Source organism: Saccostrea echinata, unplaced genomic scaffold (assembly GCF_033153115.1).
Source record: "Saccostrea echinata isolate AGI-Se365-2 ecotype Australia unplaced genomic scaffold, CSIRO_AGI_Sech_v1 ptg000056l, whole genome shotgun sequence".
Classification (NCBI taxonomy): domain Eukaryota; kingdom Metazoa; phylum Mollusca; class Bivalvia; order Ostreida; family Ostreidae; genus Saccostrea; species Saccostrea echinata.
Window position 1 is genome coordinate 11,092,279 of NW_026889805.1, and position 17,963 is coordinate 11,110,241.

General features: G+C 35.5%; 2 protein-coding genes across 2 annotated transcripts in view; both read right to left on the bottom strand.

Annotated features, from left to right (window-relative positions):
- The window catches only part of LOC133173363 (uncharacterized), a 64,880-nt gene extending 63,418 nt beyond the window's left edge, over positions 1-1,462 (bottom strand). Inside the window, exon 1 of the mRNA XM_061308344.1 lies at positions 983-1,462. Coding sequence (XP_061164328.1) covers positions 983-1,336 — 354 coding nt within the window. The 5' untranslated portion in view covers positions 1,337-1,462. The remainder of the gene's footprint in view (positions 1-982) is intronic.
- A 7,777-nt stretch (positions 1,463-9,239) lies between these two features.
- Positions 9,240-17,565, bottom strand: LOC133173088 (myophilin-like). The gene is made up of 6 exons (XM_061308009.1): positions 17,372-17,565; positions 11,976-12,031; positions 11,126-11,206; positions 10,842-10,915; positions 10,505-10,709; positions 9,240-10,336 (listed from the first exon to the last, which is right to left on the bottom strand). The coding sequence occupies exons 2-6, from the start codon at positions 12,024-12,026 to the stop codon at positions 10,154-10,156; spliced, it is 594 nt and encodes a 197-aa protein (XP_061163993.1). The 5' UTR covers positions 12,027-12,031; positions 17,372-17,565; the 3' UTR covers positions 9,240-10,153.
- Between the last annotated feature and the right edge of the window lie 398 nt (positions 17,566-17,963).

A 17,963-nucleotide genomic window follows, 5' to 3' on the forward strand; every position in this document is an offset into this window, starting at 1 on the left:
ATTAAATAAATACTGTACGTGTACATTAATTGGCATATTCAAAATTTAGCGCAATGGAGTATGGAGTTGTTGGTGAAATCATGAATTTGCGCTACACATGTCCGTGTCTTATATTGTGTTTATAAATGATTTTTTTTGCGGTATTCATGAATTTGCGTATCGATGTCTGCGCCAAAGCCGCTAAATTATGAAGCCTGCTTTTTTAAGTACACATACAGTAACTAATGGTTTCAAAATGTAAAATAAAGTTTAAAAAAAGGGATCACCTACCTACCTACCCTTAGTTTTTTTGGCATGTTACCGGATACACACGTATTTTTTATGGGACCTTATTTAATTGCTCTACAATATTAAGAGCATGCAGGATGGCTACTTATATTCAAGTCACAGGTTTCTGGGAGCAGAATACAAGCCTTTGCTATTTCTTAGGTGCTTGGACTTTTTCTTATGTCATGCAACATTGAAAATTATGAATAGAGCCTTAATTTTTTATTGGTATTATACAGGGTTGTCCCTAAGACCTGGGGGTCAGGTAATTTCTCCGCCTATAATAACATAATCCCCCAGTTATTGTGAATTGTTGATATACGTAAGATGTTTTTGTCTATTTTCAAGCAAAATTACACAAATTAATTAATTTTGTCTGCATCCTTTGCACACCAGTAATATTTTCGCTTTTTATACATGTCCCTGACATGAACCGGAAGTTTACAGTTGCTACAACAATCGCCATTTTTACTAGAAACCTATAAGTACCTACATTCCCGTAAAACAAGTACAAGGAATATAATACTTCATTCATACTTCATGTACATGCAAAAGCATCATTTTATGTGAATAAATCATGTTTTTAAAAATAAATAGTCCTTCGTGTTCAAAAAGAGGATTTCGTTCAGGAGTCACACAGAATAAGAACATGTTGACATGGTCGTCTCAAAACATGAATAATTTTATATCACACGAGAAAAAAAAATCACGTTACCTTATTTTTCAACTGCTGCGAAACAGAGCCTTGGATACTTCCTGGTCGTTTGATGGACTCCAATTCCTGAATTCCGTCCACAGCCCCAAGAGTTAATCGACGGGGCTGTTTTGCCGCCTCGATGAAAGAGTTGTCTTCTTTAGGCGGTTCCCATTGTTTCCTGGATCCTCCTGCTTGAGTGGTAGGTCTCGGAGGTTTGTCTGAAAGCAGCCCAGACGTAGCTGCGGTGGCTGGTCTCTGGCCATTATCAAGTACACTAATAGAATAACAGTGAAGATTAGCAGAAGCCGAACTGGGTCGGATGAGTTTTTTACGAGCCTTATTGGAGCCTGTCACTGGACGGCTCGACGGCATGATGAGACGTAGATTGTAAAACAATTCTTACAAATTCTCGATCAAAACCTTCTCGCTCTCACTGATCAACAACCTTCTATCAAACAACGGCGTCCATGGATTTTGACTGCTCTTCCGTTGATCACGTACTTCCGTCGACTCTCTACAGAGCACGTGATTAATTAGTGAAACGGGTGCGAAATTTAAATGAAAAAGGATTACAGGCTCGTACCAATAGAGGAGATTAAAGATACGATAATAATTAGTGTCTTATTTATAATCGTTAGTTTAACACGTTACATGTTTTAAAGTAGGCCTGTAATCTTAAGTTTTCTCAATCATTCTTAATTCTACATGTAAAATGTTTAAAATGATAAATTATGAGATATATTTGATGTACTTCCATGATCAAGTTATTGACACAGGCCTTCTCATATTGTTATAAAATGACTAACCTCTTCAACAGATGTGGCGTCAAATAACATTATGACATCACATGTGACATGTTAAAAATTGCATTGTGACGTCATAATTTGTAATCCACCCACACAATATTTATCGAAAACATGGGCTCAACCTCATCCAGTATTTTGCTGAAGTAAATCCATGTTTTTCATGAAAGCGTAAACAGATTTAAAATTTCATTGTTAAACAGATAATTATTTCACATACACTGTAGATACAATGTAATACAAATTTGAAACAGGTATTTTGAATTTAATTTCATACTTTTTGTTAATTTGGAAATAGAATTTTTTAATAGATAGTACTAGAATATACAGAGTTTAATTAAGCATTGAATCATTAATTTTTGAAAGATATAGTCTCATAACTGCAACGGTGTGTGCAGACAAATTGCGCGTTATGAAAGTTTGTTTGCAAACACCGTTGCAGTTACGAGATTATATCTTTCGAAAAATAATGATTTAATGCTTATATAAATTACATTTTTAACTCCTTGCCTTGACTGCAAAAGTGATTTTTTTTTCAAAATCCCTGAATTATCCTTCGGGTAAATTTCAATTAATGGAAGAGCTATTGCAACAGCTTCTTTTCAAAGTGAGCGTGAATTTTGATTTTCGCTTACTGGACGTTGCACTTCCATTTCAACTTTTAACCTTTTGACCCCCTTTACGAGTTTTGGTGTTTGAAATCCGTCACTTTCTAAGCAAAATACATATGGTAAATATTTAAGCATTGAATCATTATTTTTGAAAGATGTAGTCTCATAACTGCAACGGTGTGTGCAAACAAATTGAGTAACGCGAGAATGTATGACAAATAATTTCAATTCCTAAATACATGTTTGAAATTCATATTTATATGAGTTTTTTTGCCTATAATTTTAAGGATACATGTACTTAAAAGTCATAGAAGACCGAAATTATTTATTCATTTGATTCTAGAAGGGGGGGGGGGCTGTAAAAAATTGTTGAGTCAGATCATGCCTTCACATGACAGATTATATATTTATTTCTGACAAGAGTTTTTCTTTTCTTTAGTTTTGTCTTCACTGAAAAATGTTTGACATACAAAAACAGGGTGGGGTTGTCCAAACTAAAACGAAATTTTCTTATTTATTTCCAGGATCGTTCAACCCGCCTCCACCCCCACTCCAACATACACATACTCATACCAAAGAGAAATCAAATATTTGTCCCTTTATATTAAATATTTCTTTAAAAATACTACAGAAAATTCTGATTTATTTAAATTTCAAACTATTCTGGAATTGAAATTATTTGTCTTCTGGGTCAATCAGTAACACCGTGCGTTCTGGCGTAGCTGAGGTGGATTGAAAATGAATTTCAAACTAGAATTTCAATACAATGTTTTCTCGGACGTCCATGTCGAATTGTACCCGCCCATTTCATTCTTTTGACTGTAACAGATGGAAATGACGTAAGTTTGGGGATGCGCGATTTTATCGGTATACCGGTATATCGCGATTTTTTATTGCGTGATACGTATCGTGATACGGAGACTAAAGTACCGGTATTTGGTACATAACTATAAATTCCGGAAATTATTCATTTATTTGTTCAAACTATTGAATGACAATTACAGGAAGTTTAAAAAAAAAATGTTGAAAACAGTTAAATACCGGTAACGGCATTCAAACATGTTTACATTAAATAAATAAAAAATTAAGAAGTAAAGTTATGTTTTTAGAGCATATTTTAAAGAAATATTAAGGAAATTCATTTGAAATTGTTGTAAAAATTGTATGTAAAAATATCACGATTTATCGTGATATTTTTGGGGGGAAATCGTGATATATCACGATACGACATTTTTGCCGATATCGATCCCTACGTACATGTAAGTTACATAATTTCCAATTTTGCCAGTTAATGTTCCGCGATCTTATCTATGGCAACATTTACTTTTACGGAAATTAGTCTTTTAAGAAACCGCCACATCACTCACACTCGTAAAGCAAAATGATACATGTATGGAAATCAAGTTACAAGTTGGCATTTCTCAAGCTTCAATAATGTGTAAAACATGAGCCAAATATTTGAAAATATTTATTTACATGTTTAGCGCATTGTTAAAAAGATCTGATGCGTCGTATAAATCGAAATAGATATCTACAATGACTTTTTTTTTCAATTGAAACATTTATTAATTTAAACATATAATATTATTATCTATACCTCAGACACAAATATTATTCAGTGAATGTCATCATTCGTAATCTTTGTAAAAGTTTGCGCAAGTCTTTCTAAACTCATCGCGACTGCGGAATTTACGAATTCTTTATCAATGTTGTCTCTCTATACTTATTGTCGCCGGCGACAATATGAACCCACTCTCATTGCACATATTGTCGTCCATCGGTACATATTGACACTGGCTGAAATGAGCCTTTTTCGTCTTCCTACAAAATAGGCGACGAAGTGTACTAGTACCTTACAAACCTGGGTATTGGCTGCGAAAGTTTGCGTAGTGTGTCGAAAGTGTGTCGAAGTAGTTGAAAGAATGTATTACTGGGATCGGAGACAGAGAAAGAGATTGATATATTCTGAATTTATATTAATAATGTTAAATGCACCATTCTTGTGTAAACTCACAATCGCACCATTTTTGTGTAAATTCAAGCAATCCCTAGGCAACCCTAACAGGGGGGGGGGGGGGGGATAAGTGCAGTGAGGGTATCCACATATTGTCGTCAGCGACAATATGTATGTACACCTACAATTTTTAAGTCGAAAACAATTTGTGCCAATGGACGACAATACATGTACAGTGTATGTGCAATGAGTTTTGATGCATATTATCGCCGATGACAATATGTATAGGACGACAATATGAACCTTCACAAGGTCCCTGGCATTAATATACAATTATAGCCTTTTGATGAGGTCAGTCCCTAGATATATAGACCTTAGAAAAAGCATAACGACCGAGCACGAAGTGCGAGGTCGATATGCTTTCTCTAAGGTCTATCAGTAACAACGCCTACCGGTTTTTAAGGTTCTCATCCGAAGGACCCGCAACTTTCACTTCAGAGTGCCAAGCGCTTGGCGAAGGAACAGTTGCTACCTATTTTTTTTTTTTTATCGATTTAGGTCAGTCGCGGCCATGAATCGAAGATTTCGAACACACGACCCTCCCATCACGGAGCGAGCGCTCTACCGACTGAGCTACCATGACGGCTTTCATTATTGAAACTTATGAAATTAAGAAAAAATAAACTTTTCCGAGGAAAAATTTCTTGGCAAAAATTATTCTGTCACACAGGAGTTCGCATACCTATCAATTTTACCAAAATTTTCAGTAAATATAAAAAATACGTAATACCTATATGTGTTATTATTATAGGTATTACGTATTTTTTTATTTACTAAAAATTTCGGTGAAATTGATAGGTATGCGAACTCCTGTGTTCTGTCATTAAAAAAATAATGTGGTATTCGTGGGGTTCGAACCCTGGCAATAAAAATCCTAAGTATTATTTTCTTTGTTTTTTTGTTTTGTTTGTATGTTGTTTAACGTCCCTCTTGAGAATGTTTCACTCATATGGAGACGCCACCACTTGCCGGTGGAGAGCTGCAAATTTTGTCCTATGCTCGGCACTTACGGCCATTGAGCAGTGAGGGATCTTTTTCGTGCCAGCACCTACTGCGACACGGGACCTCGGTTTATACGGTCTCATCCGAAGGACCGGTCTTCCACGTCCCACAGTGGGATTCGAACCCGCGACGTAAGGATCAACTCCTTACTTCGCGACTCTAGAGCAGACGCTCTAACCACTGCGCCACGCGGGCGACCGTTTTGTTTGAGACGAATATGCTAACTACTACGCTACTCAGCTCCTGATGAATCATGTTTATGGTATGACCTTTGACTAAATGGACTTCAAGTATTTCTCGGAAAGATTATTAGGGTATAGTGGATTTTTGCTCCATGTACTTGTCAATCAAAAAATGTATATTTTTTACGCATACTTTGACGATAAACTTTCAAAAATATATAACAAAGACCCACTCATACCGAGAAAATGTGTTATAGAATAAGAAAATGATCCAATTTGCCCTCTTTACTGTGTGTATACTATTTCATAGGCAAATAATTTGAATCTCTGTGAGATTTTTGCAAATTAAGGAGATTTTACATAAAGTACTGTATTCTTTAATTTTAGATGAAATATCAAAGAAAATTTTGTTATTTTTCACCTTAATTCATACTTGTCGCACTATGTGCATTCGCTCCCCTTGTTCGGCCACCTTCTTTTTGCGGACGGACAGACAGAAAAAAGACAGATCAAAAACTAATCTTAGAGTACGGGGACATAAAAAGAAATTTTTAATGGAAAATTTATAGTGTCAGGATAAAACCCAATAAATCTACAGTCTGAACCAAAAAGTAAAAAAATAGAAGGCTGTATTGGAGAAAAGAATGAGAAAGGAGCCACAAAATCAAAAAAGAAAAACGAGAAATAATCCAAAACAAACACACACACACACACAAATAAATTAAACGTCAAGAGTCAGACAGCATGTCCAGAGCTCCAAGAGACTCTTTAAAAATTCTCTTTTAAATATAAATCTTATTCTATTTACAATAAATGGAATTCATCTCTAAAAGAAAAAAATGGACCATTCTTTGAATAATTATAAGATATATAGTTTGCAAAAGGAGTACCGTAGCAGAAAGAAAGAAAACTTGAAGGTTGAATGTAAAAGTATATCTTTTCGCCAATATTGTGTACGCAAATATTGCATGTAGTTGAGTGTAACAATGAAAATTTTCACCCCAAGAAATCCGTTGTCAACCGAGGCGCAGCCGATGTTTCAATATTACACTCAACTACATTCAGTATTTATTATATTATACTGATATATATAAATATATAAAACAGTGAACTGTGCGCGCATAAATTCTGCACAGTCAATATTATACATTTATTGACTGGGTTCGAGGGCAACATGCGTTTTGTCGGACCCAAGAACCAAACTGTTTGCCGAAGGCAAACAGTTTGGTTCGAAGGGTCGACAAAACGCATTTTGTCCGAGAACTCAGTCAATAAATGTTTTGTTATACCTTTTACTTTTTATTTTGACATAACATGATGTAAATTTTGTTTACCCGTACTAGCTGAGGTTTAAACTTGGTCAATTCTGGAAAGTTCTGTCGAACTCCAACGAATGCAAATAAGATACATCTGAATCCGCCCACACTGTGACGTAAGCGGTCCAACATCTCGACAGGTCCAATATCTCGATCTGCGGTCAAACATTTATTTTTTTATGACCGCTCAGTAAAACATTGGAAATGTTAGACTTTTTTAGTATAGAATTATATCGGAAAACAATTTTTAAAGGTATAACAATATACAGTTATTGACTGGGTATGAGGGCAACATATGATTTGATGGACCTGAAGGTGAAAATGATGCCCGAGGCCGCAGGCCAAGGGCTACATTTTCACCTTTAGGTCCAACAAATCATATGTTGCCCGAATCCCAGTCTATAACTGTTTCGTTATACCCTTCACTTCAGATAGAACAATTAAAATTAAAACATTTGAACAGATTTAATCAATATATAATCAATTACTTTCTTTGGAAAATTTTGGCTTGATCTATTAAAATAAAACAAATAGGAGAAAATGAAATAATCAAAAATAAAATTACTATATCACAAAAATTATTTATCACAAAACATACTCTTTCATATAGCAAACGACAACTCTTGCAGCATTTCCGTGTCACCGATATTGAACGACGATTTATTACTTGTGACGTAGCAGTGACGTAATATTCCTATGTTGGACTGGCAGGTTGGTCAACAATAAAATTGTTAGACCGATGCAATTAACATTTCTTTTGTTGGACTTTTTATTAGTAATAAATACATATAAAGATATTTACAAGGGCATAACACACACACACACTCTCTCACACACACCCTCACACACACACACCCTCACACACACACACCCACACACCCTCTCACACACACACACACACACACACACACACACCCTCACACACACACACACACACACACACACACACACACACACACACACACACACACACACACACACACATATATATATATATATATATATATATATATATATATATATATATATATATATATATATATTGTCAAGCAATATTGACTGTTGCTACGCCGGAGGGCGTGGTTTCATCATTCAGAGGGTAATAATGTTTTATATTATACTTGCATGTAAATTACTTGAATTTGATTCGTCGAGAAACATTTATTAATTGTTAAGAACACGGTTTCCCTCTGAATGAGGAAACCACGCCCTCCACAACGAAGAAGAACAACAGTTAACGGGACATCCTCATGTATCGTTGGACGCGGTATTTTACCATTTACTCTCGCACGTTCGGAAGTTGCCAGGTGTTTTTTGTTTAAATAAAATTATTGACAGTCTGAAATGTGTGTGTTTTTAATGAATTAATTAATATTGCTTAATAAACCCATTAATTTTCCACAAAATCATTGATTTTTCAAATACAAGACATTGAAATAAACTTGAAAGATGATAGTTTGCATGTAGAAAGTTTAACATGCCTGATATAAATGCCTGGTATTTTTTTTAAAGCCCAGCCAATAGTAAATTACACAGGTACTTGTGGACAGGACCCCCCCCCCCCCCAATTTTTCAACCCCAGGGCTTATAATGTAGAGTGGGGTATTTTTGTGTGGATTGATTATTTTGAGGTTTTCACGATTTTTTTCCTATGGTACACATCATTAATAAGTGTACTATATGTAATAAATATGATTTGTGAAAAAAATGTCCAACAAGCCCCGGGGTTGAATATCGGGGAGGGGGGGGGGTCCTGTCCACAAGTACCTGTGGTAAATTATAGTAGATTTTTGTTAGGGAATGACCGTTATGGAAATTGTTCATACAGGAACAAATCGTGGTAACAAATATACTTGCGCCGAAATGTGAAAGCATGCACATTTTTTTTCTGTGCTTGCGGTAAAGCAGTGTCGAATCGCGGAAAAGTGAAATTGCGAATAAAACGTTGGAATCCGAAACTGTATAAATTGTTCAAAGATCTTATGAAACAGTCACACTGAATGTTAAGTTACGAACAATGGTAAAATGATAACTTTAATATAATGATACAAGTACAATATATATATCATACAAAATATTGTTAAAACAAAGTAGTATATAATTACAGAGACAGCGATGGTTACATTTAAAATATTTATATTGTTACTGTGTCATACGTATATCTTAAAACACTTCCAGGGTTCAGATCAATTCACTCAGACTAGTTTTCTTGACTTTTTGAAAATAAAAATAATTATTTGGTCAGCAAAACATTTATACTATTTTGGGTTTCTTTCACTACAGTAAAGAAAAATAATTACATTTGTGGTTCATGTCATTAAATGAAATGGAATACAGTGTCTACAGAAACAAGATGTGTTTGTGAAACACTATGCACCCGGCAGCAACAAAGTTCGAAAAAGCTATTTTTAGCATATAGGTCACAGTCAAGGTCACAAGGTCATTGACCTTAGTGTCATTTGAAAGAGCTTAATTAGTGGAGTATGCGTACCAAATATGAAGTCTCTATCTCTCATGGTTCAAAAGTTATGGCGAAGGTTAAAGTTGACAACAGACAGACAAACAGACAGACAGGACAAAAACAATATGCGCCCCCGATCTATCGATCCGGGCGCATAAAAAATCCGGATCATGGAGACCTTTTATTACAGCAGAACTACATTCATCTCCCAGCAGACAATTTTCTTATGCACAACAAATATTCAAATAACCATCTCTCATTCTTCAACTAGCCGAGCTTATAAAACTTAACAAAATTATCATCAAATAACCATTAGTATTTGCGTAAAAAAATTGGTTTCAGTAAGCAAACTTGCACAGATAACAGATTTATATACGTGTTGGTTATTGAGACTCATTTGTGAAATAAAACGATTTTGATTTTTTATTATAATAGTATTTGATAAACATTAACCGGTTATTTAATTTAAAATGCTATACTAATACCTGAATACACATACATGGACGTATAAATATGTGCTATAATTTTGACTTAATTGACATTATTCACTACCTTAAGTGATAGTCTACGTGTTTTTGTAGAATTTTCCACTGTGAACTACTGCTATATGTTATTCTTTTTTAGTTTTGTAGCAATATCATCAATGATTAATTATCAAAGAGAGAATGTCAGTAGACTTTGGTTCATTGAATAATACTGGACAAGTTGTAATATGATTATCTGACAGCAGATGGCACTAGCGATGGCGGGTGGAAGCCCGTGGTGGATCTCACATTTTACATTTCACAGTGGTGATGCTGTCAGTCGAGGATAGATCTTGTTTTGCCAAAGTTGATCCCACTCTGTGAGGCCCCCCGATTTGACCCCGCCTGTAACCCTATCACAGTTTGTCCTGCCTTCATTGTCTCTTCATCAAAATTTCTAGGATTATAATCGGCCTCCTTGGGACCTAACGCAGGTCCCTGAAATCCATTCTTCTGAGTCTAAAATGGAAATATATAAACACATTTATACATACTTTCACATACATTTTTGTTTTATTTCTGATTGTTTGTAAATTTTGAAAGGAAGTCAATATTTTTTGGAAAGGTATGGACCGATGCATCAAAGAGATTAAGTTATTCAAAGAAAGTATTATTCTGGCCCCTTACAAGTCTTCCTAAGGCATATACTCCATTCACAACTTGTGTCATATTTTGTCGTTCGTACAAATCTACTACTTGGAAGAGATCTATCTTTTTACATCCATAAGCCTCTGCTGCCTTTAGAAAATTTTCTATGTTCTCCATCATTTTAAAAGCCATAGTGCTTTCATTAATTTTCCTTATTGAACCTGGTTTTATTGTATTCATTAATCTGAAGGGAAAAAAAGCAGAAAGTAACATCAAAATGAACACAAATAATTTGTATTTTTTAAATATTGAATGTATACATTAAGCAGGCTGGAAATATTATTTCAGAGCGTATTTTGTTTCTCTGTAAACATACTTGCACAAAATAACACCATTTCTTAGAGCCTCCTGGAATGCCCGCTCCCCTAAAGGTGTGTTTTGATCCGCTTCCTGAAAAAAAATGATAAAGTAAGTAGGGATAAGGGTTTTTTTCCGGATGAACTGAAGTCAAGTGAAATCTTCAAGATGTCCTAGCAATGCTGAAGAAAAAAGCCGAATTGCAGTACATGTATGTGTCCATCTTGGTGCGTTTATTTTAAAATACTTTTAAACAGTAACTTACTGGAACTTATTTTAAACCATTTTTAAATAGTAACTTACTGGAACCAATTCAATCCCTAACACTGCTTCGATCCATAATCGGGCGCCTTGTTCCAATTCTTCGCTGTACTTTCCTTTGATCTGAGGAAATACAGTACAATTTTCACAAACATGCTCACGTTTACTAAGTATGATATTTAAGGTAAATAATGTTTATGAAATTATTTCACATTTTCATATGTCCCTTTTTATCTTTCTATGCACTTCCCAAGTCATATCCAACCCTTTCCTATCTTTCTCCATCCGCATCTTTCATGTCAATTTTGTAATTCCTCGCCATTTCTTATCTTTTTCTACACATTCACAGTCAATTAAGTAATACCCCCCTTTCTTAACTTTCTCTGCACTTCCCCAGTAATTCCTCGCCCTTTCTTACCTTTCTCTGCACATCCTCAGTAATTATCCGCCCTTTCTTCCCTTTCTCTGCACTTCCCCAGTAATTCCCTGCCCTTTCTTGCCTTTCTCTGCACATCCTCAGTAATTCCCCGCCCTTTCTTACCTTTCTCTGCACTTCCCCAGTAATTTCCCGCCCTTTCTTACCTTTCTCTGCACATCCCCAGTAATCATCCGCCCTTTCTTTGCACTTCCCCGCTCTTCCTTACCTTACTCTGCACTTCCCCAGTAATTTCCGTCCTTCCTTACCTTTCCCTGTACTTCCCCAGTAATTTCCCGCCCTTTCTTTGTACTTCCTCAGTAATTCCCCGCCCATTTTTTTTTTACCTTTCCCTGCACTTCCTCAGTAATTCCTCCCCCCCCCCTTTCTTACCTTTCTCTGCACTTTCTCAGTAATTCCCCGCCCTTTTCTTACCTTTCTCTGCACTACCCCAGTAATTCCCCGCCTTTTTCTTACCTTTCTCTGAACTTCCCCAGTCAATCCATAGGCATGGGGCCTATGAGCCATGGCGCCTGAGGAAAAACAACAGATATTAAAAAGTTTAATTTTCAACTCTTCATGTTTATTTAGACGTAAATGTAACTGTAATAAATATATGAGGAATCTCAAATTCACTTGTGTCCACAGTCAAATTATGTGCAAGAAATAATCCCAACCGTAACTGTTATAGACATAAAACAACGGGCCCATGGTTCACATCTGTGTCACTTTAGCCCTACAGTTCTCCAGAAGACTTAGGAAATTTTTATGCATGAAAAATACTGACCCCGTATTATGGCCACACCCTAATATTTAGCCAAGGGGTCCCTGATTCCACATAACATCGGGATTCTTCAGTATCAGTATAACATGGCCTTGCTGTTATGGGGAGGAAGGTTCTTTTCCTGTGTGCAATATGTAAATTTTATCCAGCTGAAAAGATTTAATTTTTTTCTAACTATACAACCTCAGGATGCTTTCACACAAGTTTCATCTTTCCCGGCCTAATGGTTCATAAAAAGACATTTTTAAGGACCCTCTATACACTGATGAAAAATGTTTTTTGGACTTTGAGAAAATTATGTAACATAAAGGAGGATGTTTTGTAATTAACTAACTCATTTTTAATATAGGGAGCGTGCCTTTTTTATTCAGGAAAAATCTTCAAAGACAATGAACTAATAGAAAAGAAAAATTGCCTTCACTGACTTAAATGGATAAAATACATGCAAATTAAGTTTTCAAATACTCTATCTTGGTCTAATATAATGTTTAGAATACTTGAATTTATTTCAAATTATGTGATTTAGTTCAGATTACAATTTTGATCTACTATTGTGTTCCCTTCCGACCCCTGAGGGCCATGACTTGAACAATTTAGAACTTATACAACCTCAGGATGCTTTCACATATTTTTCATCTTTTCTAGTCTTTTGGCTCATAAGAATATTTTTAAATATTTTCCCTATATATTTCAATTTCAAATTGTGATCTCCTAATGTAGCTCCATTCTACCCCCAGGGGCTATGGTTTGAACAATTTAGAATTTACACTACCTTAGGAAATTTTCACATAAGTTTATATCTTTCTGGCAGGAAATTTTCACATAAGTTTATATCTTTTCTGGCCCAGTGGTTCTTGAGAAGATGAGAAGATTTTTTTTACTGATCTGTTTTTACCTTTTCTTGATTATCTCCCCTTGGAAGGGGGCTTGGTCCTTCATTTGGACAGTTTAGAATTCCTTTTACCTTATGATGCTTTGTGCCAACTTTGGTTAAAATTGGCCCAGTTGTTCTTGATATGAAGTCAAAAACGTGAAAAGTTTACAGATGACAGATGGATATATGCTGGACAATGGAAGAAAAGCTCATTTGAGTTTCAGCTCAGATGAGCTAAAAAAAAAAAAAAACCCTGTACAATGTATTTTCTTTCTTTTTTCGAGGGTATAGTTTTGGTCTGTCTGTGTCTTTGTCTCTTTTTTATGTCTACAAAACATAGTCATAGAAGTCAAGGGGATCACCAATTCGAAGTAGAGTGTGCCGGCTGATTGGGCAGAGAGTCTGAGAGCCGCCTTGAGACCCCTAGTGGGTCAAAGACAAAGCCCTGGTGGGGGTCCAAGGGGCAAATCCCCAAAACTCCTGGATTCTAAAGATTTTGAAGGACAAAAATGGAGTCAAGTTCCCAAAAGTTCCTGTACGTAATAAATCAGAGCTTAAACTAATTAAGGTTTGCATGGGTAGCTAAGTGGTTTATACTTTGTAATATTCGATCAAATTTAAATTCGGTTCAGGTTTTATGTATTATTTCCGTGGTTTACACTAATGGTGCATTAATTTGCTAAATTATGTATATTCTAAGAAGAATATATTTCCAAAATTTATCTATCAAACTCTTTCCAATTATTTCATTTTTACGATTTGTCTTATCCATAGTTAATTAACTTGCTCATTATTTCTGAAGTAAACAACTGGTAAACAAAGTGGAGATTAGCTTATCATTATGGAGAGTGTTTTGCTATTTTGAACGGAGTTAATTTGAAAAGGGTCAAGGTCACAGGGATTGAAATGTCTAGTCAATAATTTTGGTTCAGACAGGTATCTCAATTATGGTTAGAGGGTGTCATGACTTTCAAAGGGATTTTGGACACTGTAAAAATCATAAGAATTGAAGGGGTGAGATTCTTGAACGCTTCTGACTTATGAGAAAAGTTAAGAAAAAGGTGGCTCATTATGGGAGATAATTATTGGAATCCTGAACCGATCGATGTAATCTGGACGAGGTCAAGGCCACAAGTGGGAAGTGTTAAATACAAGTCGGGTTCGTATTTTTGGTCCACAACGGTCGCTTATGATCATAAAGTGTGAGCCATGTTCATTTGAACAAGATCAAAGGTCGTGCACTTGTTCATATGATAACTCTGAAATTTTGATTTATAGAATGTATCATCTGAGCACCTCTAAATGGTCCTATTTGTCCCCTTTGATGCCATATCAATTTCTCTGTGGTTTATCAGTTTATTTGGAATGCACTAAAATGCATGCATGTGGGGGTATCTTTGATATCCCCAGTCTACGGAAACCAGAGGAAATTAAATTAATGTGACCTCTGAGTGATGTACATTAAATTTCATTTATAAAACAAATTAAAAATTAATTTGAAAGAGGATCAACTTTATACATGTATATAAACCTATTAAGCCCAATGAATGGATCCATTCAAATTTTGTAGAAAATTAGCATTTAAAGAAAAAGCTACTGATATTTTTTTTCAAATTCATGCCCCCCCCCCCCCCCCAGGCAGGGTATCGAACACATGCGGTCAAACCAGAACGTTGTATAAACTGTGTTTACCTTGACCTTGCTATAGGGAGAGGGCTAAAATAGGCTTTGCCTGCTGCCCAATCCCATTCACTTTTTTGTGAATAAAATTTTGTATAAATAAAAAACCCAGAACGTTAACTTCGCTAATCTCACCGTAAAGGAAACAACAAAAACATGCGACGAACCCACACTCTTCAAAAGAAATGAAAACACCTCAGTGCGTTTTCATTAATCTTGGGAAATTTGAGATTTAACAGAATTTTTTTGGTTTAATCTCTGGGAAATTATAAAACCTTGTCATATATGGAATCTATCAGGTCGGAGGGGAAAAATCGGGGATTACTTTGCATCGGATATGATTTGAACTGCAAATAAATATAAGCAAGCATATAGACTCCCTCACCCCCCCCCCCCATATCATTTCATTTCATTTCATTATATTCATGTATTTGTATCTAATTCACATCGTTTAATTAAGGGTAGTCGGAGAAGTATTCTTTATAACTTTGTTGGCACGGAAGCGTGATTTCAAGTTACAACGTTCATCTGGTCAGCATTTTATCAGCGGAAATATCCTATTGTGAAACTGCCGGAATTTTGGCATGATATAAAAATTTAACTGGACCATGCTCAAGTGCATTCTTGTTTCACAACCCTATCATTATAATTCTACTATTATCAGAAGCTAGGATGCTACCAAGTGTTTTTTTTTTTAACCTTAAAAATCCCGAGTTTCGAGAGTAAGCCTGTGTTATATGTATTTGTAAGACACTCAATTTTACAAAAGATAAAGGTGAATGCCTTCCTAGACCGGAGTAAGTAGCGCAGGAACATATATCTTCTTCAGTTACCGGGATGACACCTTTAGTTTCACGGTAATCTGAATCGACGCACATTAAAGTGGTAAAGAAGACACCGTATCAACTGGCGCAAAACGTTTTCTTTGTAGTGCCTATATAGAAGTAGGTCTGCCGAAAACAAAACACTATTCGAGTAACAAAAATTAATGCACTCGTTTTATTTATGTTAATACAAGCGTATCTTAATTCAGAACTTTCGATATTTAACAGTATTAAGAAAGGGCAGGGTGCTTAAGGAGCAGTCTATTCTAGAAACAAATTAACAATCATGGCAGAAATGGTATGACGCCAGATTAGTTGCATAATAATTCGGTATTTATCATTCATTTAAAAGTCTTATCTCGATCTGAAGGTCTTTCCAGACTAACTCCCTTCGCACCATGGATATTCCGTATAGTGAGTCTTTTTATTATCTCCAATCTTTAAAAGTTGATTTTCTTCAAGTGTTTGCTTTAATCTGAAAACATAACACTTAATGCGAGAGTGTCCATTCAGAAAAGCCCAATCCGAGAGCCCGGTTTCTTGATAGTTGTGGGGCTATCAATTCAAGTACTAAGTTTACAAGCATTCTTAGCAGAAAACAGAATTATGGTATGCCAGTTCTGCAGGTTCACAAAATAACAAATTAAAAAATATGCTATTTATAAGAACTACACGAGAATTGGCTTAATATCATGCTTTTTTTTTAGAAGTGCAGATAATCCAGATATATGCGGTTTCAACCACTTGTGAAAAGTAGAATACAAAAGTTGTGGACACAAAGTACCTACACTAACTACAAAGTGTAGCAGGAAAATATACTCCAGCTTCGGTGAAAAGTTAACTCAACAGGAAATTCATGAATAATAATGCTTTCTAAAGAAATGTTATGATAAACTGACCAAGTCATTTCTTAGTATTCATCGACTTTTTTGCGGGTGGTTTAAATTATACCATTTCCTTAAAATATATTGGTAAAAAGCCAAACTAAACAAATGCACAGTCGAGTACCATATTTTCCGATAAAAATGAGGTCAGAGGGGTGTGACAAGTCAATCTATGTATCATTTTAAGGTTTTTATGGCACACATATCAATAAAAGTTTGAGAGAACTTTAAACAAATTGAACATAGCCTTTGTTTTGTTAGTGAATAGTTAATCTGTTTATGGGTGGTCGTTATGTTCTTCTTCCTGCTTTTAATATGTCCCCTAGACATGTCTATACATTGACAAGGTGCGACAGGTTTCAATCACTTTCTCTGATTACATCGAATTATTCAATGGAAAGCACCACGGACATGAGCAGAAAAGAATAAAAAGCACAATTTGAAACTTTGCAGAGCATCTCAAAGAGAGGCCATTTTATAGTAATCAATACAGAATTCCATCAAAGTGGTACAAACATGATTGTGATTGAAGAAGCACCGGGAATGAGGAATGCGGCACTACAGCGTGACGGACATTCCTCACATAGAAAGGTAGCCGAGCATGGCACATGGCATGAAATCTTCACTGTGTTTTCGGCACGCACCTAATTAACAGCAAAGTTAATGTACATCATGTACTACATGTTTTTAAATTAAAGCTTAGCTTCTGAAACAGATTATTTAAAAGAAAAAAAACAGCAAATAAAACATAAACATTGTCTTGACTTTGCATGATCCCCAGTGTGGCCTTGAATACGCCGGTATGTTGCACGATAGGAGTGTCTTACCTGTAAAACACCTGTCCTAAATGCTTTAGGTAATCCCAAAAGTTCTCCTTGTGTGTTTTTGTGAAGATTCACCGATAGTAACAAATTATGACGCTACGATAGTACTGTAGTTACTATATATCCAATAGTGGTCAATGAACTAATGAGATACGTAGTGCCTTAATAGAGTAACATTTCCTTATTTGGAAACTAGAGGGCGCTCTTGAAATAATATGGTGGTCTATACGGATACAAACTTGATGCTAAATTGCCGCCATGCTATAATTTTTTTTTTACTTGTCACCGCTATTTTGAATTTGAAATGCCGTACAAAAGCATTTGGAAATTTTAAATTTCTGCCAAAAAGATACATTATATATCTCTACAAGGAAGGTAACTCTAACATGTGCCCATTTACTTGCAGGTGTAAAACACATGCATTTACTCCTGGTGTCATGTTGACTGGCGTTTTTCATACAAATCATTAGGCCATTATTTTCAAGATTGTTCAAGGATTTTTACGTTCGGCCGATCATGACAAGGAGCACACGGCGGGTGGGACCGATTGACAGATGATGCTTACTCCTCCATGGTACCCGATCCCACCTCTGAT